The sequence below is a fragment of the Natator depressus genome, chromosome 1 (assembly GCF_965152275.1).
Source record: "Natator depressus isolate rNatDep1 chromosome 1, rNatDep2.hap1, whole genome shotgun sequence".
Classification (NCBI taxonomy): Eukaryota; Metazoa; Chordata; order Testudines; family Cheloniidae; genus Natator; species Natator depressus.
Window position 1 is genome coordinate 226,663,349 of NC_134234.1, and position 27,242 is coordinate 226,690,590.

Genomic DNA, 27,242 nt, shown 5'->3' on the forward strand with positions numbered 1-27,242 from the left:
TCTCTGCTGCTGCCTGATTATGTACTTCCAGTTCCAAATGAGGTATATGGTTGACCAGTCAGTTCATAATTTTGATGTTCGTAACTCTGAGGTTCTACTGTATGTGTGTGTATATATATTTGATTAACTAATAATATTTTTGTTTCTTTCTTTCATTACAGTAGATTACTAATTAAGGAAATCAACTGAACTTCAAATTTTTTATGTGCCAATACAAAATTATTATAGCAATTCCCAATTTTCAAACCACAGTGGGCCCCTTTTATAGGGAAAATAATTTTTAAAGAATTACCTGAAGTGCTGGTTCACTGTCACTTGAAATACAGACTGCATATCAGAAAATACTAAAAAACCCTGGGACTTTCATTTTCTATTTCACTGTCTCAGAGTTATCTGTAAATGGACTTTGTATAAGTATTTAACGGTGAATCATCCTTTGGCAATGCTTTTTGCTTCTTAAATTAGATAAAATACTGCAAATAATCCAAAAGCAAATGCATACCTTTTACACTCCAGACTTCTCTTGTACTAAAAAGTAAGGAGTCTTTACCATTTACCCACTTTATTTAACAAAACACACAGACTTACAATTGCATCCCCATGCAACTTCAACAAGATATATGCAAACTCCTAACAGCAGCTGTGCTTTGCTTGTCTCTGGGTATTGTGCTAAGCAGCATTTTTAGTATTCTCTAAAAGCAGTGACAATCATATAAATGCCCACTTAATGTTTCCCCCCTCTCATTTCAACCTTTTAGAATATAGCAGTGAGTGATATAGTAAAAAGACTGTATAACAGTCTCAGATTGCTTTTTTAGCATCTCTTTGACAGTTCTGTGTTTAAACACTTGGCTGATGTCTGGGAAATTTACATTAACATACTTTTTTTTATGGTGTATAATCTTGAATAACATTGTAAATCAACACTCCTCCTTAAGCCATTTGTAAACTGTTAGATCTAGCCATTTCTGCAACATAAAAGTCAGCAATTAAATCAAACACTAAAATAACAAATAAATACACTATTTTTCACCGCTACATTTGCAAAATGGGAATTCTTTAAATACATAGATATAGATAAATAAAACTAGGAACATATGTTAGAAAAAAAATCTGCTAATATTCAAGCATATATTCCAGGATACTCTGTTACATGTTCAGTAACTGAACAAATTTATTTCTAAAGGAAAATGGACCGCCTTCCAGTCTAGGACCTTCATTTGCAGATCCTTAGTTCCTGCTTTAAACCACCTCTGTCTATGCAGAACCAATGTACTGCCCTCCTGCGTACAGGAGTCATTGTGCAGCATAGTTCAGCCCCTAAGCCACTGGATGAATTTTAGTCTGTAAGAGTATTCTCTTTATATTTAAGCTATAGTATGAAATTCTATTCCCGATTCTACCATTAAAAACAACCTTACAAATTCTTAATGGGGATGAAAAAATTCTACAGGAACTTTTTTTTACCTTTTAAAATAACATATATATCTGAGGGACAATGAAAGGACAGGACACAGAGAACTGTATAAAAAAGTAACAGTGAAAAAATCACTTCACACTTACTACAGGGATTTCATCACAACTTGATACTGACTCCAATTCAGATCCTGTAAAATAATCCTCAGTGTCCTCAACAGCTCATCTTCTCAATGGGAAGACTACAAAGGGGTTGGTATTATGTCAGTATATGCACACCACTAATAATAATGTTTTACATTTATGTATAATGCGTTATGGTATATGTTCCAAGCACTGTATAAACAGTCACTAATTAACATCTCTGTGAGGCATATGGCTAGGTATTATTGTCCCTATTTTACAAATGGGGAACAAGACAGAGCCTGTGATTTTCAAAAGGTGTCTAACGGAGTTAGGTGCCCAGTTCCTATGGGATGGGATTTGGGTGCCTACCTCCCTTAGTGAAAATACTAGCCAAAGGTCACAGCCATGTCAGAATTAGATTCTGGACCTCTTGCCTCCCAATCCTGCCTTTATGTCTCCAGACCCCACTGCCTTCAAGAAAAACTCCACTAAAGCCAACAGTTAAACACTGGGGTAAAACTTATGAGGCCAGAATCAGACCCACAGTTTGTAATGATAGAACTAATTTTTAGACAAAAAGGGGTGGGGGGAAGCCATGCCATTGGGGTATTATGGAAATAGGAGTCATTCTGCAGTTCCTACAACAGGAGGAATCATAATTTTGACTTTAGCAATACCACGGCTGTGGAATGGACACTGACCCACATTTCAAACTGCAGTGGTACAAATGGCCCTAAGTCGGTGCAGCCAGCCTTGGGAGGATGACTAGTGTAGCAGGGGAGATCCTCTAATATAGCAGCACCTACATCATATGCTCCCCGCTGCCAGCACAGGAGGTGTGGGTGGAAGAAAGTGATCTAGCTCAGCTTCCTTACACTCTGGTGATCCCCAACTGCCTTGTTGGCCCTTGCGGCTACTGGCAGCTCGTGTAATTTACAGAAGTCCTCAGGCTGCCCTAAGTTAGGCCAGAGGACTGACTGGCCCAGCACAGGCAGCCCAGACCTGTGAGAGACTATAAATTCATCTTTGTACCCTTCTCTCCTGACCTGTGCTGTGTGCTCCTCAGTTGTAGCCAAGAATCTGGGACACTGTATGTTAAAGAAGTGCAATGAAAACCAACTTTTTTTTTTTGGTATGCCTAGTCTTTTTAAAATGACATCTGTTCTAAATCCCTATACAGCTCAGTGTTTCTCACTGCATTTCCAAAGCCATTCTTTTGTAAATAGATAATTAGTACTTAAGCACCCCTTTCAAGGGGTTTCTACATTAACATAAAAATAGTATAATTACTGATGGTCAAAATGGCAAGAGTACACTTTGTAAATTCTAATTTCTTTTGCTGCTCAAGACGGATGAATTTCTTTCTTCTTTGCCACCATTTAAAGCTGTCTTAAATATGAATATTACTGCACCCTAAAATACACCTGTTAAAACAAGAAGGAAAATATCTACCATCACTGCAGAAGTTTCCATTTTAGAAAGGACCTGACACTAAGATTGTTTTCTTTGATGAAGATTTGTATCTTAAAACAACAGGGATACTGACTAGTGATCAAAATTAGCTGATTTTTATATAAACAGCAATGCTATAACAATCATCTACAGTGTATAATTATAGCAATGTAGAATATTGGTATAATTCTGTTCAAATGGGCATTTTCATTCCAAAACTATTTTCAGGTAATGTCAATTTTCAGTGGGAAAAATTTGACCCTTTGTGGTGAAATTTCATATGGGAAATCACAGCCCTGAAGTGAATTTGTGTTGAGAAGTTTGATAAAATTCTGCTTCTCCATTTTTGCGATTTGAAAATAAGAATAAAATGGTGGTTGTCACCTATTAAATGTTCCAGGTGTGTTTCATTTTTGCACTGTAACTCTAAGCTTTATTTCAAATTTGGCATGAACTTATTCCTCAAAGAAGAAGAATGCCTTTGACATATTTAAGGTAATTTCATTCAGAAATAATGAAGCTAGGAACATTAGAAAACGTGCAGCATAATTAAGTAATCTTTTGCGTCTACACACAAGAGCACAATGCTCCACATACACACTCACACAAGTGGGTGTAGAACTGGAGCGTCAGATTGAACATTTAGCTCAAATGTCATAAGTGTAACTCAGAGCCATGTTGTGCTCTAGAGCCTTGGAGTATATAACATTTGGAAATATTCATGCAGGCTGGAGCAAACCACACAGATCTTTTCCAATACCATCATTAAAGAATGTATGGTGGGGGGGGGAGGAAGAGTTGCACATCTAATTTGATGGCTGCACTAGGACAGAGACGATGTTTTTGTGTTTGTTCTATAAAGCGCCTCATGCATTTTTGGGTGCCAGATAAAAATAAATTAATAAAATAAAAATAGTGAGAGGACTGAGTGCAGGGGATAACCACAGCACAGCGTGTCCCCAGTATTCAAGGATAAGATCCAACTTAACCATCCTGCTATTATATATTGATGAATAATATCTAGGCAGAAGGGCTCTGGATTATTTTCAAATGCTTAAAGTGACATCAGTGTGTGGGGCACACTGAAAATATAGCATAATCTCAAGTTTTCTTCCAACCCATTCCTTATGATGGCATCCGAAAGCTCAATGGTCTTGTGACCCCACGACACCATCTACGGTATTTCAAATTCGGAACCTTCTGAAATCCAAATGCACTTTGGGCTCAGAGTGTTTCAAGAAAAATGAGCTCACGGAAGAGACTGGGACAAAGAGAGGAAAATAACAGAGGTAACAGTATCAGAAAAAGAAAAAAAAACAAGCTTGAAGAAAGAGAGAAAGGGCTTTAGGTCTGCCCTATTTTGCATAGCACCTAAGCACATGTTCAACTTTAAGCATTAGCTTAAGTTCTATTAAAGTCAGCGCTTTTAAAGTAAAATATACTTGACATCAAAGACAGGGAGCCTGAATTTGATGTGGAGAAAAAGGAAAATGGAGAAGCAGCCACAGAATTTGGTCAGATGGCCTCGGAAAGATTGAGAGGAGGATATAGGCAGAAACCGAAATGCCGGGGATCCAAGAGTATGAGAGAAGAAGAAATGGAAGAGTGGCAGCCAGCATCGCACACAAGAAATGTGGACATGAAGAGAAGGTGGGACACGGGGCTGTAGTTTGAAAAGCAGGTGAGCAAGGGAAGGCCTTCTAAGGATAGAGGAAACTGTCGTATATTTGAAGGCTGAGGGGATAGAGCCAAAATAGAGAGAATGAAGGTAAAGGGAGAGGAAAGGGAGAGCTGAGACTAGGATGAAGGAGAGAATGCAGTCTGGGAGTGAGCAGGAAAGGATGTCAGAGAGGGTAAACGCTCTTGCCAGATGGTGTCAATAATTTTTTTATATTTTTGGGGGGGAAGAAATTAGCAAGATCCCAGGCAAAGAGGGAAGAGGAGGAGAAGGAGGTGGCTGGGGAATGGAAGAAGCTCTAATGGTTCTAGATGCATTAGTCAATAAGAAAGGTCAAGTACAGCAGGTTTTCAAAGAAAATGGATGTGTTTTTACTTTATTTATTTATTTAAATTAAACACATAAAAACACCCACCTATTCAAATGCTCTAGACAGCTTGACAGAGATTTAAAATATAAATCCAGAAAAAACAACACCAGTCCCTTCAACAACAAACAACTATTATAAGCATAACAAGTAAAACATTCTCATACCAGACTACACAAAAGGGCACCACTCCTTAGGAATCCAACAACCAACCCCCCCTACCCTCCAAAAAAAACCTATAGCTTGAAATCCCATACCCCACACACCTCAATCCTCTCCAAGTGACCATTCAGAGAGATCAGCCTGGCAGCAAGCCTTAAGGATCAGCAAATTCTCAGACTATTTTGGAGCAAGGAGAAAAACAATTCCATTCACGAGGCCATCATGAAGAAGGCCCTGCCAACAACTCCCTCACCTATAACCTATAAACTGAGGAGATTTCAGCTTGAGGACTTCTGCTGTTCACAGCTGGGGCAGTATCATGTAGGAGGCCAGGCAGCCTGTCAGGTAGACAGGAGCTCAGCAGCAACTCAGACATGCAGTCCCTTTCTCTGCTGACTAACAATGCTCTAATATCGCTTCCCTTCCACACTACTGGGTAAATATTGATTTTGTGTACAACAGATAACCATGGGGTTTGGAACAGTTTTTGTGCACTAATGTTTGTACATTATTGCAATATAGTGTGAAGACTCAGAGTGGAACTGAACATTGCTTAGTAAGAGTGTCCTATTGTCCTGTAATGCCTGGGCACAGAAAGAGTGAGTGGAAGGTACTGTTACAGATTTCACTGCAAATGACTATGCTTTTGTGTGTATGTTTCCACCTTACTGCATTGTTAACTTTTTTTTCTTAATTATTTTGTTAGACATATTATTGGGCTTCCAGAGTCAAATCAATATTTATTAGCATGAGCCTGCCAAAATTAGGGTACAGGTTTGCTTGTAAATATTTTTTTGAACTAGAAAGGCCTGACATTTTTCTTATTGCATCTCAGTTTCCGTGCTTCTGTCAGCTTTGTGCCTGATTCTTCGCCAATCCCACAGTGGGAAATGCCATATTAAGTAGTTACAAAGACAGGAAAACACAGGAAAATATAAATTAAAGAAAAAAGCCCAGCCCCTTAAAATGTGTACTTCATGTACTTTTTTTAAAGCCACTCACCCGACCCAAAAATTTTTGATAAACAAATATCAGAAACAAAACCGTATTTATGCTAAATCAGAGCACCAGCACAAGAGGAACACAGACCATGATTTTCTCTGGAAGCAGCGAACTCTTTCCAATTTCCACTGTAATTTTTTTTTTTAAGCAAATACATAACATTGTAGAAATGCATGTAAATCACCAGTTGCCTGCCCAGTGGAACAGAATTTCAGCGATCAATGCCAACAGTTGCCTACAGAAGGCATCTACATCTGGTCTGCCACATCCAAGACAGCAACCACAGACATGCGTTTTGCTTTGTTTAGAATTCATCGCTGCGGTGCAGCTGAGCCTCAGACAGAAAAACTATCAGCCTCCAGGGTTAAACAGACAAATGCTTTTCTCACCACAACTTTTTATGGGGAGGGAAAGCCATAACAATGTACGTAAGAGTTCTTATGCGAATCATAAAAGGCCCAGTGACTTAAATTGCAGCTAATGCCAAAAGTTGTTTATTGTACATTTTCCCCCGCTGAAGAGTAGAAAGGCAGAATGGATGAATGATAACATGAATCTCATTTGCTCAGCTGGAAAGAGCACAATATTTTTAAAAATCCAAATTCTAAATATTACCATTCAAACACAAAGCTAAATTAATATTCATCATTCCTAAGTGCACGATGTTTTACTAGGAGGCACAGAGGGTTAATACATTCATTAAATCACGTTTACTTCCGAAATGGCAGCTAATCTGATACTTACCTAACCATTCATTGAATTTTTTAACTTCGCTAGGAAGTCCCAGTTCAGTGAAGTCACCAGCATGTATTAAAACATCTCCATAGGGCATTTGGATTGGATCAGTTCTTGAGTGAGTGTCAGAAATACAGACAAATCGGGTATATCCTGGAGGTTTGGGGGCATCATGGGGCACAGGATCCACCCTATGGGAAATGCATCATGAGAAGGTTATGAAATACAGTTGACTATATAACCTTTTTAGTATTTACTTTGCAATTCCAATACAGTTTTCAGTGTTACTAAAGATGACGTATTCTGGATCTGTGTGGTGAAAGTCACTTATTAGAAGAAACTCACAGAATTAATAGGAGGTGTAAGAATTTTGGAGTTCACATCATAGTGCTTTAAATATTGTCTGGGTACAGCTATTAGTTGAAAGAGATTATGGAAAAGGGATTGTTTCAATGTTATTGTCATATTTCAGACACTTACAAATAAAACAAAGGCATTTCCAATTTCAAAATAAGAATACCATCCTGTGTTCATCGTTTAGATAAGATTGCACACTATATTGAGAGAAGCATTTTATCACATATATAAATACATTTAAATGCATTTTCCAAATCGTATTTTTTCTGCAGGTTATAAAATTCCAACAAATTTAATTAAAGCATTTTTGGAGATATGGTTCAGTGTGTTAATGCACCAGCAGATAAGAACTCTACTGACAGCTGCTGCAAATGCACATTCTAACCTTACTATTGTCAGGACAATTGTGGTAACTTTCTGGGCTTAATTGTACTAAGTAAATCAGATGCAGTAAGGGGTGGTGCTGCATTGTATAGTGCCCAATTTCAAGACTCAAAACTGAGGAAAAGAAATGATTTGACCCACTTTTATGAAGCTTCCTCATGATTTAGGTAAGGAAGGCAGAGAACACAAATCTGCTGCATGAAATATACTTATTTGCAACTCATTAAATTCCTTCACCCTCAACACATTTCATTACAATATATAGAAGTATGTATGTGTAACTGTACCATAGCTGCAATTTCAGTGGGGGTAATTTTGGTGGAAAAAAACAGAAAAACAGAAATCCAAGAGCTTTTTTAATATCAGTAAAATCTCAGAGAGAATTATAGTTTTATATGAACAATTTAGTTTTGTAAACATTTGTCTTAAATGACTAAGAACATTAATTTAGTAAATTGTTATGTATAATTTGGATCTTTCCCCATCTGATCTGCTTCCCTCTTGGCTCAATTTAAAAAATGTAATTAGGAAAAATTAAAGTTATAGATCTTTATTATTATAAGAACATAAGAATGGCCATACTGGGTCAGACCAAAGGACCATCCAGCCCAGTATCCTGTCTACCGACAGTGGCCAATGCCAGGTGCCCCATGGGGAGTGAACCTAACAGGTAATGATCTAGTGATATCTCTCCTGCCATCCATCTCCACCCTCTGACAAACAGAGGCTAGCGACACCGTTCCCTACCCATCCTGGCTAATAGCCATTAATGGACTTAACCTCCATGAATTTATCCAGCTCTCTTTTAAACCCTGTTATAATCCTAGCCTTCACAACCTCCTCAGGCAAGGAGTTCCACAGGTTGACTGTGCACTGAGTGAAGAACTTCCTTTTATTTGTTTTAAATCTGCTACCCATTAATTTCATTTGGTGGCCCCTAGTTCTTATATTATGGGAGCAAGTAAATAACTTTTCCTTATTCACTTTCACCACACCACTCATGATTTTATATACCTCTACCATATGCCCCCTAATAATGTTAGCATTATTAATGCTAACACTTTGGTGTTTATGGGAAAAGCTTTCAGAGGATCTCAAATTGTTTTACAAACGTAAGTTAATCTTCACAACATGGGACAGATAAGAATTATATCCATTTTACAGATGAGCAAACCGAGGCATGGATGTTATGTGACCTGATAGGTTCATGTAGTCAGTAGTAGACATTAGTGAGACAACCAGGAATAGAGAGAGTCCTGTTCAAATTATTAAACAATACTTACAGAAATTCTCACTTTACCATTTATAAAACACATTAAAAAGCTAATGTATGAGCAAATTCTCTTTGTTATACTATTTTTCTATACTTTTTTGGGGGCAGGTATGTCTTTTTTAAAATCATTACATCTATGGGCAGGTTCTAGCAAAAGTCATAACTTTTCAAAAGTTTTTTTTTTCCACTTTACTAAATCCAGGGAGTAATAACTATTTAATTCGAGTGCTGTACAGCAGGAAGTATTAAGCCCAAGCTTCCTAAAGTTTCACACCTCTTGTCAATTTTTCAACAAAAAGTGACCGGAAGCGAGGCCAAAAGTTGGAGCATGAAACATGCACAAAAGCAGAAACTTGAGGTCTTACATCCCTGACTTCCAAACTTTTGCTCTCCCCATCCCTAACTCCCCAATAAGGGCACCTCTCCGTTATGCAGTTTTAAATTATGGATACTTCTCAACTGCAGAAGAAGGTAGCCAGAAAAATAATGTACCTTTCCCAGGGTTCTCATGCATTTGTACAAAATAAATAAAATGTGCTGATATGAATTTACATTGCTGGGTTTTCAGTGTAGGTCATAAAGTGCATCCCTTAAATATGCCTCTTCCCTCTTGCCTATCACTGGAACAAAGCCAAGCGGAACAGCAGTAACTTGTGCATCAAATCGTAACCTAAATTTCACATGGTCCTCCTCTGAAGTTGAATCAAAACACAACAGACTTAAAATGGCAAGGTATGCAGCACGCAATACGTACGCTTTTCCTCATGCACAATTTAGAACTTTATTTTGTGGGAAGATTTTTCCTGATTCACACTGGTCAGCCAAGGTAGGTATTGCTTTAAAACCTTGTACAAAGGGCCAAAAAATGTATTGGATATAAATAAATATGATAAATAAATGAAATACAGATCACAGTGTCACAAAAATATGCACACATTAAGGATGTGTGAATTGCTTTTGCAGTACAACAGTGCAAAAGTCTGTCAGGTTTCACATAAACACATTTAATTGTATTGTAGGACACAATTTCTTAAGGCCTGAGACTGATGTCCTTGAGCAACACCTGACGCCCTGAGTAGCCCCACTGATGTCCAATGAACTGTTTGCACTGTGAGTAAGGGAAAGAGAAGAATGAGGCCCTTATGATCTATGTGTTTTTTTTAAATAGCATATAAATTGAAAAGCAAAGCTAAAATTTCAGGACAACAGTTGTTGCTGGAGGTTGGTATATACACAGGGCTTCAATGGGGTTTCATACAGAAGTAGAGGTTTGCCTGCATACAGCCAGGATCAAGACCTTAAATCTTCAGGGGACGACTGTCATGATTTATGTCTTCTACAGCTCTGATTGCATTATCAGTGCTTAACAAGCAGTAGATGACAATTATCATAATAATAAAATACATTTGCCAACTGTGGCAATCCAAAGCACCTCGCAACAGAGGAACAGGAAAGACAAAGATGGAGCCAGGAAAATGCTGTGAGAGGTTGGGAATACTCCTGGATGGTGTAGTTAAGGTAAGACAGGGAGTGTAAGACAGCACTGAGCACCAGAAAAACCGTGTACTAGCTGTAAGGCTGAAGTCAGAAGAGCCTTTGGAAGAGAGCCAAAAGCACTGAGGAGAAAAGCATTTATGGAAAGTTTGGGGGTGAGTAAGTTTATATGGGGTTTATTCGTTATTACTTGCAACATCACTAAACTAGGGATTTTGAAGCATGTAAATCACTAATAAGGTGAAATCCTGATCCTGTTGAAGTCAATGGAACAGCTACTATTGATTTCAATGGGGCCAGGATTTCACTCATAATATTTATGGGCATAAAGGAGATGCAAGATTACATTTCTCACCATTCTGTTAATTTGTAAAAGCCAAGAACAATATAAATACTGTAGGCATTCACAAAAATTCTTCAAGATTTCTACTGTCTAGACAAATAGAGTTGGTCAAACTACTGTTATAAATATTATTTGTTACAACTTAGCACATTTTCTGGTTTGCATGAACGTTTTTCAAATGCATTAATTATTCATGAGTGTTGAACACTTTTGGGGAACAATTTTCAGAGACTGGCTTGTTTGTGAACTGCTCCCTTTAGAGTATTCACTGTGTTGTGTGGTGGATCACCAAAGTCACATGCTATTGTATTCACTCACTGGCTGGGTGACCGCAACATTAAACAAGAGAATAATGAGTAACAAATGGCTAATAATGAATAACTAATTTCCAACCCAAATTTTGTGACGAAAACGCATATATGCAATTTTTGGGATTGGCAAACGTATTCATGAATGCCCAGTGGCTGTCTGAATACACACAAATAATGAATAATATGCCCCACAAATCTCAGAGATCTGAACTTGGCACTTCTGTTTGCCAAAATATTTGTGAATCAATTTTTTTGTTTTTGTTTTCTGTTACCGTTTGCCAGCTCTGCAAACAAAAGATGTTCCCTGATGCAGATATTATATTTGTTTTATTCGTTATTTGTATTGGGACACTACCTAAAAGCCCCAGCTAGGGGTCAGGACCCTATTGCAATTGGCATATATAACAAAAACCTGCTCCAGAGAGTTACATATTCTAACTCCGCCCACATGCAGGCATGTGTCCACATTAGCCTTTAGGTTTCCTTTCTATGGTGTACAATTTGTACCACAATTTGCATGTAAAATATCAATGAAAAGATACATACTATCCACTCACGTTTTTTTTTTAAATGAATCATTCCCTATGTTTAGAAATTACCAAAATGTATTAAATGTAGTGGATGAAACTAAGCCAATTTATTCAGTCCTGCTAAAGTAAAAAGTTTTTTTTAAATGAAAATCAGTTCTCTGATCAAAATATAAGATTGATTCTCTTTTTAAAGAATAGAATAAAATATGTTACATTTTTATTTCCTATAAAATATTTTGCAATGGTTATAATACAATACTTAATTTACTTGTAATGGCTTAACAGTTTTGCTCTTCCTTCTGGCTCTCAACTTTATGGCAGGTTTCATTTTGTAATTATGATCCTACACTTGACATTAAAAGTAAATCACCATTTAAAACAGTTAACTTTACTGATGTCATCATTATATATAAAAAGTCAAAAACAAACACATCATTTTAATTACTCTTTAAGCACTCCATATCTTTCACACGCTGGTATTAAAGTAGGCTGTTGGATGGGTACCCACACTATTTTATTTGTTGCTGTCTTTTTTTTTTTTCTTTTTGGTAGTACAAAGCGGTAATACAGCTAACCAAGCAACAGGAGAATGTTTATTCTGAATACAGTCTTGGTATTTCAACAGCTATTTACATGTGATGCAAGTTGAGAATACGAGTTCAAAAAGCTGATGAATGCTTCTAAAACTGTGGAAAATATTATCTATATGAAACCTCTTAGATTAATTACATTGCTTGTTTTTTTTTTCTTTTTATAAAGGCCAAATTGTGCTAGCATAGTGATTCCTCTTCTATCCTTTAAAAAAGTACCTATGCTTCCCCAATGGACTGAATTGTATCAGTAATTATTATTAGAAAGACAGCAAAACATTGTTCTCTAAATTCTTTCTGACTGGTCCATCAAATACGACATTGACAAGGCAATAACAATTCTGAAGGCTGTGTTAGAGCAATAACAAAACTATAATACTTACATTTGCACATGTGGGGGCTGAAAACGTCCCTGGTTAATGTTGTAGAACGTGAACGCCTGTGTGGGGTTTGAGCTGTACTCATCCACTTCAATTATGAGTCTACTGTGTTGATGCCTTCTAGCGGCCATAATGTGCGACTGGGCGAAAGCCATACTTGCACTGTGCAGTACAGCTTTTTCAGACAATCATCTGTGCTATCTTTCTACATCGACGGAAGAAGACCATGTTGTCTCCTTACCTCATCAACGTGCTCCCCTTCTGAAACCTAAAAGCAGATTGAAGAGATGGAGCATAACCGTTTGACAGTTAATCTGTTTTGTATTTGCTTTATTTAATGTCAGATGAAGATTTAAAGGGGGTGGGGGAACATTTACAGCTCAAAGAACTCATTACAAATCTTTCCAACTCAGTAACTAGATGAATATATTTTAGTCTGAGTTTGCAGGGGAGGGACACTTGCAAAAGAACACATGGCGCAACATGTTCAAATAGTTAAGACTTTTAAACACAAATCTAGCACCATGCAGTATTGGTATGTCAATTTTAAGGTTGTGTCAACACAATTATTTACTCCCCCCGTCATTGTATTAGTGAATATTTATATCATAGCCCCCTTCAAAAATGTTCAATTGACTTTCTCTGAATGACTAAAATGCAACACATTTTTAAGTTAATTAAAAATCACCGGTTTAAGGCCTGTTTTACAGTAGTGCTGTGGCATTCATGAAAGGTATGTGTGGTCAAGCTCCCTTGAGATAAGAAATGGGTATCAAAATGGGTTTCCCATTCACATTTCATTATATTATGCCTGGCTTTGTAATAATTTCTAAAGGGTCTCCTAGTGCAGATATGAAAGCTTAAAGTGCTACTGCTCCACTATCACACCTCATATCCTACTGTGAGGTAGTTTAGGCCCCAAATAGAGGATTCATTGGAAAATGGGGTGTTTCACAGCCTTATACCAATAAAAATGTTTTCATTAAGTTTTAAAAAGAAAATCAATTGAAACCATTTTGGATACTCCTCACAATGTATCCAACCCTAGAACAACAGCAACGATTGTTTGGGAAGTGAAACTGACTGAAATGCTAAAAGTAACCACTGAAAATAGCAGAAAGTAAATTAAATTAACTTTTTATCTATCCCGTCCCCTTCCCCCCCTACTCCCAGTTTTAATAAACTATTTCCTGACTGGCAATAAAAGTACGGCTCTTTTATGAGATTGTTAGTTTTTGTTTATTTATTGAAAAAATACTTTGCTTCAAAGGAACTAATTTTACAAATATTCACATTATAAAATAGTTATCATTGAATATATACAGTCTCTGGGCAGTGGTTCTGCACGTATCTCACAGACATGGTCAACGTATCTCAGTTCCACTCTAATGGAACCACCTCCAAACATGATAGGAAGGCAGTTCATGGTCGGTAATCACTCAGTCCTTTGCCTAGCTATTAAGACTGCCTACCTGGGTGCCAAATCTGGAATTAGTTTTTGTAAGGTGGAAGTTTGTCTTCTGTGAAACTGGGATGAGACCTCTAGTTCATTTCATTACATGGCTGTAAAATGATGATAACTTGCTGTCATTACCAACCTACAGGGACATAGCCTGAAAATTTAAGAAAAAGAGCATATTTCTTCTTGACTCCATTAGAAATGAGTGGTAAGGAAATAGTAGAAAAACAGCCAAGGAAATTTTTGGATTTTAAACACTCTCAGATGCTGTGTGCATGTTATGGAGCAGGCAGCAGAATGGAATGCTTGAAAGCAGGAGGAGGGAAGAGAAGAATGATCCTTGTAAGCATAATAGAGTACACATTTTTGGACTTAAGAAATAAGGCCTGACCTACACTTAAAATTTAGGTGACTTAGCTACGTTGCCCAAGAAAGGGAAAAATCCACACACCTGAGCGCCATAGCTATGCTGACCTAACTCCTAGTGTAGATGCAACTAGATCAATGGAAGAATGCTACCTGTCACTGTAGGCTGTGTCTACACTATGGGGTTATGGCAGCATAGCTTGCCAGTAGAGTCCCAGTAGTATAAAGCCCTAAAAGATTAAAATGGCAGATATGAGGTCTTGTCCTAGAAGCACTGTATGCAAAATGGTGCATTTTCAAAGAAGTTCATATGGACCATGCATGTCAAAGTCAGAGATTCTTTATTGGACCAGCTGCTCTGAATAAACAGACATCTGTTTGAAGTAAACTAATATAAATGGTGATTTTTAGAATTAAATTCAGCACAGTTAGTAATTTGAAATTCCAAAGTGTCTACAAAAGGGTCTTGCAATATTTTATAAAGCATTAAGTTTCAACCAGACCCTGGTGAGGTGTGTAAAAATTTCCCCCATTTTACAAATGGCTAACCCAAGGTTACAGTAAGGCTGAGACAAATATTTTCAAAATTAGGAGCCTAAAGTTGGGCTCCTAAATCGATATTTAAGTACCTGCCTGATCCTGAAAATTGCTGAGCATCCAAAAGCTCCACTGACCTTAGTGAGAGCTGCTGGGTGCTCAGAACTTTTGAAAATATGGCTAAAAATGCTTAACTTTAGGCTCCTATTTTTGAAAATCCTGGCCTGAATGATTTACCTAAGGTCACACAGAGAATCATTGGCAGAACCAGTCCTAGACACCAGGAATCCTCATTCTGAGTTAGATGCATTAACTACTTCCTCCTCGCTGGACAAGGTGGACAATAGCACTTGCTAATTCCACTAACATTAGCTGCTTTTGGTAGAATTCATTATACTTTGTTCCCAAACACTGAGAAAAGTGTACCAAATATACTGCTCTGATAGCACTTACTGTAGAAGGGTTTTCATAAGTGAGGATCCAGTGTCTTCACACATGGGAGAGCCTGTGAATCACAGCACTAAGCCAGCCTGCATGGATGCTAGCCAGAGACACTCAGCATGATGGTCACCCTGTAAACAGGCAGAAAATGAGAAGCCAGTATGTCTCACTTGAGAGGAAAAAATTGTGTTCTCATAGCACTACTGAGCTCTCTACCACGTGACAGCCATACATTGTCCACCCTGGAGACATACAAATTGTCCAGGATAGGAAAGGGAACCAAAAAGCTGGATCTTACCCTAAAAAAGAAATAGCTAGCAATCACATGAACAACTAGTCCTAAACAGAAATCAGAACAATATAACCACAGTACATAACAATATTAATTCAACAGATGAAGCTACTGTCAGCAACATACACAAATGTCTTTGATCCTTACCTTTCACTCTCTTGATGCCTTGCTGAATAAGTGGCTGGCTGGCTGGCTGCTAACATTCTTGGTGACTGATAGAACAAGCTGTCTCCCTCCAGCCTGACTGCTATCCAAACTGACACTAGTCACTCCCCCTTATTTTCCTTTACAACATTCCTTAAGATTTTTTAAAAATAATTTGAAATTTCCCCCATAAACCAGAACAGGGTGTGACATGCAGTAGGAAAATAATTACCTGCAGCTGTACCATGTAAGTTTTAAAATCACATGCCCAACACTACTAACATACAGCACTAAGACTCAAATCCCCACAGCAACACATGCTAACCACTCTCTTCCCCCAGACTTATGGAGCTATGGGATGGCTGCCAGGGAGATACAGAGAAATGTAAAAAAGGTTTCATGAATATGAATATTAAAATAAAAATCACAATCCTGGATGTTAGTTCTTTTTCATTCTCCAACATTTATGATTCTATTAAATTATCTATCCATCTTCTTACCAGTGTAGGAATGTTCTCTGCATAATTATTTTTCTAGGACTTTATCCAGTTTACTTTTAAATGTCCCCAAAGGTCTGATCCAAAACCACTGTACTAAATGGATGTCTTCCCACTGCCTTCAATAGGAATTCCACCACTTCCACTTGGAGATTATTCTGCAATGGGACTACTCATCTACTTGAAATTAGGCACGTTCTTAAATCCCCTGCTGAACTGGGGCCTTACAGAACTCATTGTATGGAGTTTTCCTGATTTTGTTTTTTCAGCCCTAAAATTTTCCTTTCTTAATGTCATCCCAATATTCTCTTGTATAGGTACCAAACAAAATAATTCCAGTCCATCTTTTGCATGAGTTATCTTTCCTTTGTTTAATTTAACCTCTTTCTCCTTCACTTTTTCCATTGCAAACCAACATTTCACTTTAAATCTCCCTTCCCCCATCCCCACTCTGATTCTTGTTCTGCCTTTTGTTCTTCCTCCAATTCCTATCTTTCCCTGTCCATTGTTCCTCAACTAACTTACTCCGTTCTCTGTGCTACAGTCCCCACTACCACCTATTTTTTGTCAGTCCCATGACAAACATCTGTTTTGAGGTATTCTCATAACCTTCCCAGCTACTGGACAAGAGCCTGGATCCAAATCCACCATGGCTCAAGTACAGTAGTTGTCATCTTAAATAATAGTTACTGGTAGGTTGTTAAAATAAAATAATATAAGCAGAAGATAGAAATTAAGAAGTAAAAAGTGTGAAGAAGAGATGTATTGTGAGATGAGCTTTGCAAATACATGAAAAGTCCATGAGGCAGAGAAACATATGATGGCTATTCCAGATCATAAGAGCTGCAGTGGAACAGTTGCAGCTCTTGCACCAACAGTAGTGAGGTAAGGTGAAGAGCAAGAGAGACAAGGCCAGAGGTAGATGAGTGGGAACAGTATAGACAGAGAGAAGATATGTGAGGTAGGCTAGAGTTTGTTCATGGAGAGTCTGAAGAACTGGGATTCGGGGATGCAATTGAGAAAGAAAGTGCAGTAGCAAACGGAGAGGAGATTAAGGCATTTCCATTCAGCTTTAAAATAGTGAAGCCCACATATTTCAGGGAAAGAGGTGCTTAGAAACACAATACATTCTCTTAAAGAAGTGTATGAGAGTTCATGATAGATAGTACAGTAATACAGTGTGGCTGCTTATGGTGCAAATACATCTTTGATGGAGTAAATAAACTCAATAGTGCTTGGTAGAGAGTTCAAATCTTCCTCTGCACTGCAGGCAAAACTGCTCTCATTGAGTTTGTCTCAGGAATAGAAGCAAGTTACTTTAGATAAGAAAGCAAAAACCTTATTTTTAGAAAAATCCAGTGCCACAGAGTGTTCTACAGTAAGAGTGCCAACTATCCCAGTAACACTACTGTAAGATGTAGCATTTGAATCCATTATTCTAAAATACTCTATGTTTTTGTTTTAAACAAGGGATGGGTTGATGGAGATAGCCCAGCATTAAAGGAATCTAGTGCTATCAGTAAAGAAACAATTATTTCATTTAATGTGGGAAACAGACTGGATGCTCTAATAGGTTTTCCCTCTAACTTATAATGTTTACATAATCCTGACATAAAAAGGTAAATAGGATCATTTTGCTGCTCTCAGTTCTGCCACCAGGAACTGGATAGATGTTCTTCTACAGGAAAGTTTGCAATTAAAAACTGCTTCAAAGGAATATGTTCTTTTTTTGTTTGTTTGTTTGCTAAGACAAATAATGACAAAAATGCTGGCAAATCACGACTACTGAACAGTCTCTTCTGGTTGGTTTGAATTTACCTTAAAATAAGAGATCAAATGTTCTCAGCCTATTTATGGACTTTAAAACAAAGGTAGCTTGATTAAATGGCCATTAGAGGCTGGTAGCTGTTGAGGCTGATCATGTACTGTACAAATGTACTTCTGGAACCATTAGGCCTCAAGTACTCCCTGTGAGCCAGTAGTTTGTTGTATAAATGCATATTTAGGGAACTTTTTAAAATGTACATTTTCTGAACTAAGACTATAATGTGTAGCACTGAAATATGCACTTAAAAGTCTACTTTTCCCAATGTGAATGCGTTATGTACCTGCCATTAGTGTCAATGACAGTTAAGAAAGAATGCTGAAAAGAGAATAGATTCCTTGGGGATATTTAAGTTATAATCTGTAGTGTCATTTAAGGTGTTTTCCTCCCCCTGCAAGCTCCCCAAAGATTTCTATGTTATGAATTAGTGATCTAAAAGTTCTATTTAGAAACCTAACCCCATTTTAGGTACAGAAGCACTACATTAAATGGCACCATTAACTTTTTAAGATGTCAGCTTAGTGCTGCTGAAAGGTGCCAGGGTGACAGCCTTGCACACTGAAGTCCTCTGCAAGCTTCCCTGAACCCCCTTTGTGTCTCAAGCCTGCCTGGAGAGACCCCTTCTTGAGGGTAAGAAGGGTAGTTCAGACACCATTCCCATTCATTCTATGACCTCTTTGGTGTAACTGCTAAGAAGGGTGCTAATTATGGTGATTTTTTGTAACAAGGATATCTCTCCACTGGGAATGCCACTGAGAAGTCATGAGATGGCACAAAAGTTGTATAGTGTAAAAATTTAGAAATTGCTCTCATCACAGGTTTCACAATCCTCAACTGTCAATCAGAGCATATACTTCTATGCTCTGATCCCTTAGGATATAACTGTAGCTATGCTGGCTTAATCCTGTGGTATAGATGCAGTGTACACCAACAGAAGGGGTGCAGGTACACCATCTCCCCAACCTATGGTAGCTAGGTCGACAAAAGCATACTTCCATTGACCTAACTCTAGCTACACTGGCGGGTAGGTTGGCATAGCTACATTGCTCAGGGTGTGGATTTTTTACTCCCCTGAGCATCACAGCTATGTCAACCTAAATTTTAAGTGTAGGCCAGGCCTTAGACTCAAAGTCCTTTGATTCAGGAGCATGTCTAACTGAAATAGATCTCTAGCACCCCTCTTTTTAAACGTCACTTCTCAATGGTGGATTTTGATCGTTTATTGGCGTGATGTCATCCTCATGATCTAACAGGATTTACCATCTCATCAAGCCTATAATTTGTTTCCACAGATCTGAACTGCTTTGAGTAATGTCTGATTTATAATGTGGAAAAATGTGCTTTGGTGACTCAATGAGACCTCTTATTTCATTTTAACTGAAACTACCTCAGCCGTTTTTTAAAAATTCAAATTCTTTTCCCCTTACTTACCAAACAAAAAAAACCCCAACATTATGTCTTGCTGCTTATAACTACCTGTCATATACTGGGTAAAAAAAATCCTTTACTGAAATTAATTTTCTTCAAATTAGTTTTCCTCCACTGATCACACATACAAGTAAGTTATTGTCATTATTTTAGTTTTAAAGAGCACTGAAGCAATTGTTGGGTGAAACTGTCACAAAAAAGATTATATGCATATTGTAAATAGATATAAAAGGAGGAAATAAGACACATTAAAGTCTGTCTCCTTTTTAAACTATACCTCCTTGCCTATTTCTACTGAATTTCATCAATAGAAATGTTTTACTTATTGTATGCCACAATTCTGGACAGTCCTGTGGACAGACAGGCAGACAAGGAAGGAAGATGAATGCAGTCAGAATACACTGAATATTAAAATATTTCACCTAAGTAATCTAATAGCTGTACTGATTTAATACGTTTACCGCTCAGAAGCCTTTCAGTATATATCATTTTGAATTATGACTACATGATCGCGCTTTCTAATTCTCTTATTCCAACGCCCACAAAATTGTAGTTGCTTGTTCTTCATTTTACAAAAATTTGTTTCATTTTTAAATTATTAACAGTACAACTTACTGGATCATGTCCTGGGGTACACAAGTACTTGCTCACTTATTCTTTTCATTCTAAAATACAAATGCAGCACAATAATACTTCTGTTTCCACTTCATGATATATTGTAAAATAGAGCCTTTTCAGGGTCTGAACACCCAGTACATCTTGGAGATAAGAATATTACAGTGTTTGCATACACAAATGTACTGAGCAAAGAGAAGACGTTTATTGAGACTAAATAAATTATTATAATCCTACATTAGATCTTGACTAAATTTATCCAGCATATCATACTTGAGTAAAGTATTAAAGTGGCCACATTTTCTTACAGGATAAACCAAGTCCTCTTTCAGAAAAATAAACAGTTTTGGTTTAAGGTTATTTATATTAATCCCAAAATAAATTAGTGGTAGCTAATCTATGTAAGTAAGTCTAGTCAAGAAAATTTTATATACATACATAAAAGCTGCAAAGCTCTTCCATTACTCTTAAGAATCTCTTTTTCCTCTCCTAATATTCATCAAACTTCAGGATATTATTACTGGAAGTTAAGGATATGAATTAAAGAAAAATGATAAACCAAGTCAATACTCAGTTTAAAGAAAAAATAACTATAAATGTATAAAAGCATCAGCAATTTAGTACTGTGATTATTTAATTCTACACTTCACTCTGAAATATGGTTTGTCATTTTATCCAGCAATTAGTTTAAAAAACAAAATATTTTATATTTGAGAAATTTACAAGTAAGTATTAAAACATACATGCAACAAACTAGTACTTGGGATGTTTGGTTTAAACTCATAGTTGAAAAGCTCTGTTCTCAGGCATCCTTTGATAGTCTTCATCCAGACACTGCATCATGTGGGTTATATGATGCACAGTTGGTCAAATCCTGGCCTCTGAACATATATATATACAATTCCCAATGGGCCAAACCCTGTTTGCCTTATTCACACAAGTAACACAACTGACTTCAGTGGGACTACTTACAAAGTAAAGCAAGCAGAACTTGTTCCACTAAGTTGTGCACACATATCTGAGGGTAGAATATGGCACCCATAAGCCACTGAAGAGACTTTATCTGGTAGTTTCACCTATCTCCCTCACACCAAAATTAAGGTAGGAATGTTACAAAGCCTACTATTAATAGAAATGCTATAATTTTTAAGTGTTCAGTTAAATTTGTTTGTATTTAAGCATTCAAATTCAGTGTTGACAACCCAAACACTGCAGCATTGTGTTCGTGCAAGAGAATTAGAAAGTAAAACTGACCAGTCTATTTCTATTGCTCAAAGTGAGTGAAATGCAAAAAAACAAGAACAGAGTTTAAACGGGGAAAAGTAAAGTAGAATTTTAAAATTCTCAGGTTAATAACCTAAGGTGCTGGCAGTATTTTTTTTAAAATGATCTAAAATGAAACAATGCTTTTTTAAAACATAGCATTTCTCTGTACTGATAGGTAAATGATAAGACCTGTACTGAAGATAAAGCGCACTGCCCTATCAACCACTGAGCCAGGTCATCCCCTCCAGTGGTAAAACCTTTGGAAGGAGGAAATCTCCACAGAAATCCTCTATCATCCCTATTAGGGGTGAAAGGAATGGGGTATCAGGATTTTCCTATAGAAAAAGCCATGGGATCAGCCCCAAACTTGCCAGATCCCCAGGGATCTGCTGGAAGCCACAGCCATCCGTACAAAGACCCTGTGTTTACACAGGAGCTGCACTACAGGACTTCTACCAGGGAAAATATATTACGGGCTCAGACCATATTATCTTCTCCAGAAAGCCTCCTTGGGCTGGACAAAATGTGTATCAGCTTCTGGGCTCCTCCCAATCCTCCCCCTTTCCCTCTGAACAAACTCCAGATTCACATGGTGCCCTCCATAAGGCCCACAGGAGAGGGGAGGATGCAGATGCAGCTGAGCCCTCTTGCCTTCCATGTCAGAGAGGAGAGAGCTATGCATGGAGGAAACCCTCAGTGAATGCATCTAAGGAAGTTGAGCTGGGGCACTGATTTCTAATACGAATACACAAGTGTAACAAAATGAAGCTGAAATTTAGGTGGCTGTTTTGTATATTCCTTATGTGTACCAGCATGGCTGAGTAGCAATCCAATCCCGCAACTCCTTCCTCAAGTGAGGAATGACAAGTCCCACTGACGTTAATGGGGCTACTCATGTAAGAAAGGACTCTCAAGACCAGGCGCTATATATAATTCTGAGAAAAGAATTTATTAGTTTATGACTGTAGAACCAGTAAGTAGAACTTGTGTGATTGGGCATCCACTGAAGTCACTGGTATTATTAATTATTAATAATAATTATGTTTATTATAGCACTACCTAGGAACCAACCCAGATCAGGGCCACATTGTGCTAAGCACTGTACAAACATAGAGCCGTCAACAGTCCCTTCCCCAAAAAGCTTAGTCAGCAATGCCACATTAGTTCTTTTACATGGGTCGGGGGAAAGTGGAGTGGATAGGAAGGGATTAGCTGTTACAGAGAAGGCCTGGGAAGGGAGAGAGGTTACAGGGACAGAGCAGGTGAGAAGAAGGAAGGGATGGAAGGTAAGATGGGCAAGCATGGAGTAACACTGAGGTGAAGAAACTGGAGGGGGCTGGAGCAAACAGCCAATCAGCACAGGCCAGAGAAAATCCTGTCAAAACTGTAGAAAATATTGGTGTCCGTTGACCACTGCTTCTGCAGCTGCTCTGCTAGATTCAGTCTCTGGCTGAATAGTAAGACTTTCATTGGCTTTAAGAGGAGTTGGACTAGGCCTATAGAGAAGGAATTGGGGTAGGAGGGCAGGAAGAAAAGATTCTGCAGAAAAAGTAGCTTTTAAAAATATATTTGCCATTAACAGTAACCTTGTTATTAATAATAATTCATAAGCTAAAAAAATACAAGACAAGTTTCAATCAGAGCAAATATTTACAGTTGAAATATACAGACCAATACTCCTAAAAATAGGCATTTTAATGGATATCCTCACCCATCCTTACCATATTGATTCTAATAAGTACCTATGTAATTAAATACAATAGAGTATGTTGAAAGAACATTAAGGGCCTAATCCTGCTCCCAGTGAAGTCACTGAATTCAGTGACTGAATGGGGAAATTATGCATTTTACATGTAGTCAGTGCAACGAATCCATTCCAGATTAGCTGTTACTGGAAGTTACATAGTGAGGGTTAGTTGGTAGTACTAACATAACTTCTGGTAACACATCACATCTGGCACATTTGTTGACAATTTCAACAAGGAGGTCAAGGAGTGAATAGACATAAAGAATAAACTCCTTTACCCCTCTAAAGTGGTCCCTGCAGCACCAGTTGGATATTCATTAGCAGAACAGTTCTGCTACTGTCCATACGGTATCTGTTCTACACAGAAACAGTTGCAGGACTCCATTTCCACTCTTATCACCTTTCAGAAGCAGTAAATTCACAACTATTTTACCTAGAAGAACATTAGATCCAAAGCATGGGCTTTTGACAGGGAATAAAGAGGAGAAAATGAACTTTGAGAACTCCCGCTCCTGCATGCACAAAAAAATGCTTGGTTTCAGAGTAGCAGCCATGTTAGTCTGTATCCGCAAAGGAAAAGGAGTACTTGTGGCACCTTAGAGACTAAAAAATTTATTTGAGCATAAGCTTTTGTGAGCTACAGCTCACTTCATTGGATGCATGCTTAACATTTCTGATAGACATAATCCAGAATATTGAAGGTTAACATAAAAACTCCATATCGTATTCAGAGATAATGTGTAGAGTGGTGCAAGATCACCTTGTACTCAGTCAGACATCCTTACACCCAACTCTATTCATGTGCGCACTCCATTCAGAGTCTAACAGTATAAGGTCCAGAACATGCAAGTAGCCCTCACCCTACTTTAACATAATCACGTTCCGTCTCTTCCAGTTCTGACACCAGTGTCAGTACAATATGTGTAAGGGAGTCTCATTTACGCTACCTTACATATCGCCTCTGAATGCGGCCCTTCATCCTTAGCTTCTGTCAAAGCAAGGTCTGAAAAATGACCTTCATGATTTCTTTTTTATTATTATTGCTAATAATTTGGATGAACATTGTTATTAATGTTCTCAGTATTAAAATTCTCACTATACACTATTTTTCTTTGTTCACTAATTGTTATTGTTTTGTTTGTCTGGAAACAGGACCCGTTTTGATAAATGGATTAAATAGTAATCTGGTATCACAGGGTTTAATCTTTTTCCCGTATAATTCAATGGCTAAACTCCTATTGACTTCAGTGTTGCAGAACTGTGCCCATAGTGACTTCTTCACATAACTCCGTATCTTCTACTGAAATACAAGGGCCAAAACCAGTGGAACTACTCGGGTGAGTCCAATTTGGAACACAGAGTCCAATTCTGTTCCCAATGATTTCCACAGGAGTAGGAACAGACAATTATTTTGTGACTTTTGAGAGAAACTCCTCAGCGTATCACAACAGATATTCCTACAAAACCACACTGTTAGGGGAACTATTTCTCTCAAGAGGCTGAAGCGTCCAAAAAGATTGTGTGCTTTCAGACCTCTAGCCCTTTTTACACTGATACCAATAGCTCCCACACTGAACATGCAGAGTTAAATAAAAAAGCACAACCTGTGTAAATAAGACTAGAGTGTCAACTCTATAAACGTATTTGCATTTTCATATGTTTATAACACCATTTCAAATATCTTTAAAATCGCATCTTAATGGAAGGTTCTAAAACATGTATTATAGATTTGCTCTAATCTATCAAGCACATTTGTATATCTTGAAAATGGGCATTTTTCTATGTGTGAACTCCTGTAGGCATTTTTTAAAATGGTTATTCTACTTCTAACAACACCTAACGAGGGAATGGTGTATGTATATATAAAGTACACTCACAGAAAGATAAAAATTACAAGGGTGCTCAATCAAGATTTTTTGCCCTCTGAGACAAATGAAATAAATCACAACAGCAAAGCCAAATAATACCCAATAAATCCATGGCTGAATTACAGCAAAACTAATGTGTGCCCATCAATTAATGCATTTATAATACATATAAGAATGCCAAGAAAATCCATAGGTAAAATAACAATTCAAAAAGTATTATGCATGCAACACACTGCCAGTGTGTCTGGCACCATGAAACACAGTTTATTATTCATGGATCTTATTACAAGCTAGTACTCCACTGCAGGATATAATGGCCCCTTAAATACTTTTCTCAAAAGATATATTCTTCTCATAGGGGTCAAAAGCCTATTTTGGGTACATAAATTTAGGATGCAAACTTGTATTTAAAATACATAATAAAATCCTTTGGAAATATTGTTAGTACATGTCAGCAGTAGCCCCTTTCATAGTTTAATAATCTTGATTAGTTATTGATTTATCCACAATACCAAAAACAGTTTTAGACCATATTATAAATTAATCACTTGTTACATTTATTTAACTTTTACTGAAGTTGGAAAAGAATATTAATGGTATAATCATTAGTAGACCCTTTTTAACTATGGCGTAGTGAAGACAGGATTGTGTATAGCAAGTGCATCCTCAACTATTGATCTTCTTGCCAAGCAGTGATGGAATGTTTTAAACCTTAGGAGACAGTGTAATTTATTTAAACCAATTTTTTTATTTTCCTGATTTAATTTTATATATAATGTACACATACACTGTGTCCTATAGTGACTATGCTATATTCAGTCAATAAAGTTATGTACAATTGCAACATATAAAATACATTTATTAATAAAGCCACAAGTTAGAAGTAGCTAAACAACATCCAAATGTCCATTTTTTTCTGTCTTCCCCCCCATAAAAGAATATAGCGTGTAAGATTGTATACCAAACCACAACCATCTAACATAATAGATGATGCCAGAAACAGCCTAATTTCTGAAAAACTTATAGAACGGTTTCCTGCTGGAACAAAACTTTGGAAGGTCACTAAAGCCTCTCCCACCACAAAGGAAACAATTCAACCTCCCCCACCCCTTCGTTTTGCCATTCAAAGGTGAGGGCACAAACAAAGTGAGCAGTGCCATGAAATCTGGGGAGTTCTGCAGCGGGCGGCTGGTGGTATTTGAAAATGGGGTGAAGAAAATGACCCTGAAAGGCCCCCCTAAAGCGCCACTCCCCAGCGAAGTCCAGCCCCACCCCAGTGTCTCTGGCTCCAGAGGAGAGGTGGTGCAATGCCCAGGCTGCCCTGAGGAGCCTCCACGGGAACTCTGCAAACAAAAAGTAACTTCCAAGGTGACATTAGGAGACTGGAGCACAGGTGGGAAGGGCTCCTCGCAACCCCTCCGGATCCAGGGCAACCCAGAGAGCGAGCGAGCCCTTCCCAGCGCGCAGAGTGCCAGTCCTTACCTTCAGCCAGCCCTTTCCACCAGCCCAGCAGCAGCCAAGCATCAGCAGAGCCGCGCTGAGGCAGGGGAAGGGGAGCCGAGAGGATTGCAGCTGCTTTCCCTCCTCTTCGTCCTCCTCCTCTTCCTCTCCCGGGCCGGGAAGCGCCGAGCAGCCCTTCCCCCCGCCCCGGCCGGCTGCCTCCTCCCGCGCTAGCTCTGGGGCAATTGTTTGTTTGTTTGAAGGGAGCCCGGAGCAGCCCACGGGGCAGCCTGGTTGGGAGAAGCCAGCCCCTGACGCGCTTGGGGGGGGGGAGTTTCCAGACGCTCGCGCGGCGGCGCACCGAGCCCCCCACCCCAGCCCGGCTCCCCACCCCGGGAGGGAGCCGGAGCCTTGGCGCCTGGCTGCCCCTGGCCACCCGCCTTGCACCAGGGGGAATAGCGCTGCGGCGAAGCCCCCCCCCCAGCGCCGCACGCGTAGAGGGGGCTGCAAGGATCCGCCCCCATCCCTGGAGGGGGAGGCCCTCCCCCCCGAGACTGACCCTCCCCACCAGGGCTGCTGTGAAGAGGCAGCATTTATTATTATTTTATTATTTTGCAAGCCACCGTCTCCTTCTCCGGCAGCCCAGCCTCCCCTCCCCCTCTTCCTTTGGGGGGGCCGGGGATTCCCCCCTCCCTTCCCGCGCCGCCTCCCCGGCTG

The 27,242-nt window shown here is 38.5% G+C and overlaps 1 protein-coding gene across 2 annotated transcripts in view; it reads right to left on the reverse strand.

Moving 5' to 3' along the window:
• Positions 1 to 27,016, reverse strand: part of MPPED1 (metallophosphoesterase domain containing 1) — a 74,585-nt gene extending 47,569 nt beyond the window's left edge. Inside the window, exons 1-4 of one of the 2 annotated variants that reach the window (XM_074936760.1) lie at positions 26,568 to 27,016; positions 15,416 to 15,534; positions 12,604 to 12,868; positions 6,948 to 7,129 (exon numbers count right to left, since the gene is read on the reverse strand). In XM_074936760.1, the coding sequence (XP_074792861.1) occupies positions 6,948 to 7,129; positions 12,604 to 12,755 (334 nt within the window). In that variant the 5' untranslated portion in view covers positions 12,756 to 12,868; positions 15,416 to 15,534; positions 26,568 to 27,016. Of the gene's footprint in view, positions 1 to 6,947; positions 7,130 to 12,603; positions 12,869 to 15,415; positions 15,535 to 15,842; positions 16,030 to 26,567 lie in introns of those variants that run through there. The other variant, XM_074936768.1, reaches the window with a different exon arrangement.
• Between the last annotated feature and the right edge of the window lie 226 nt (positions 27,017 to 27,242).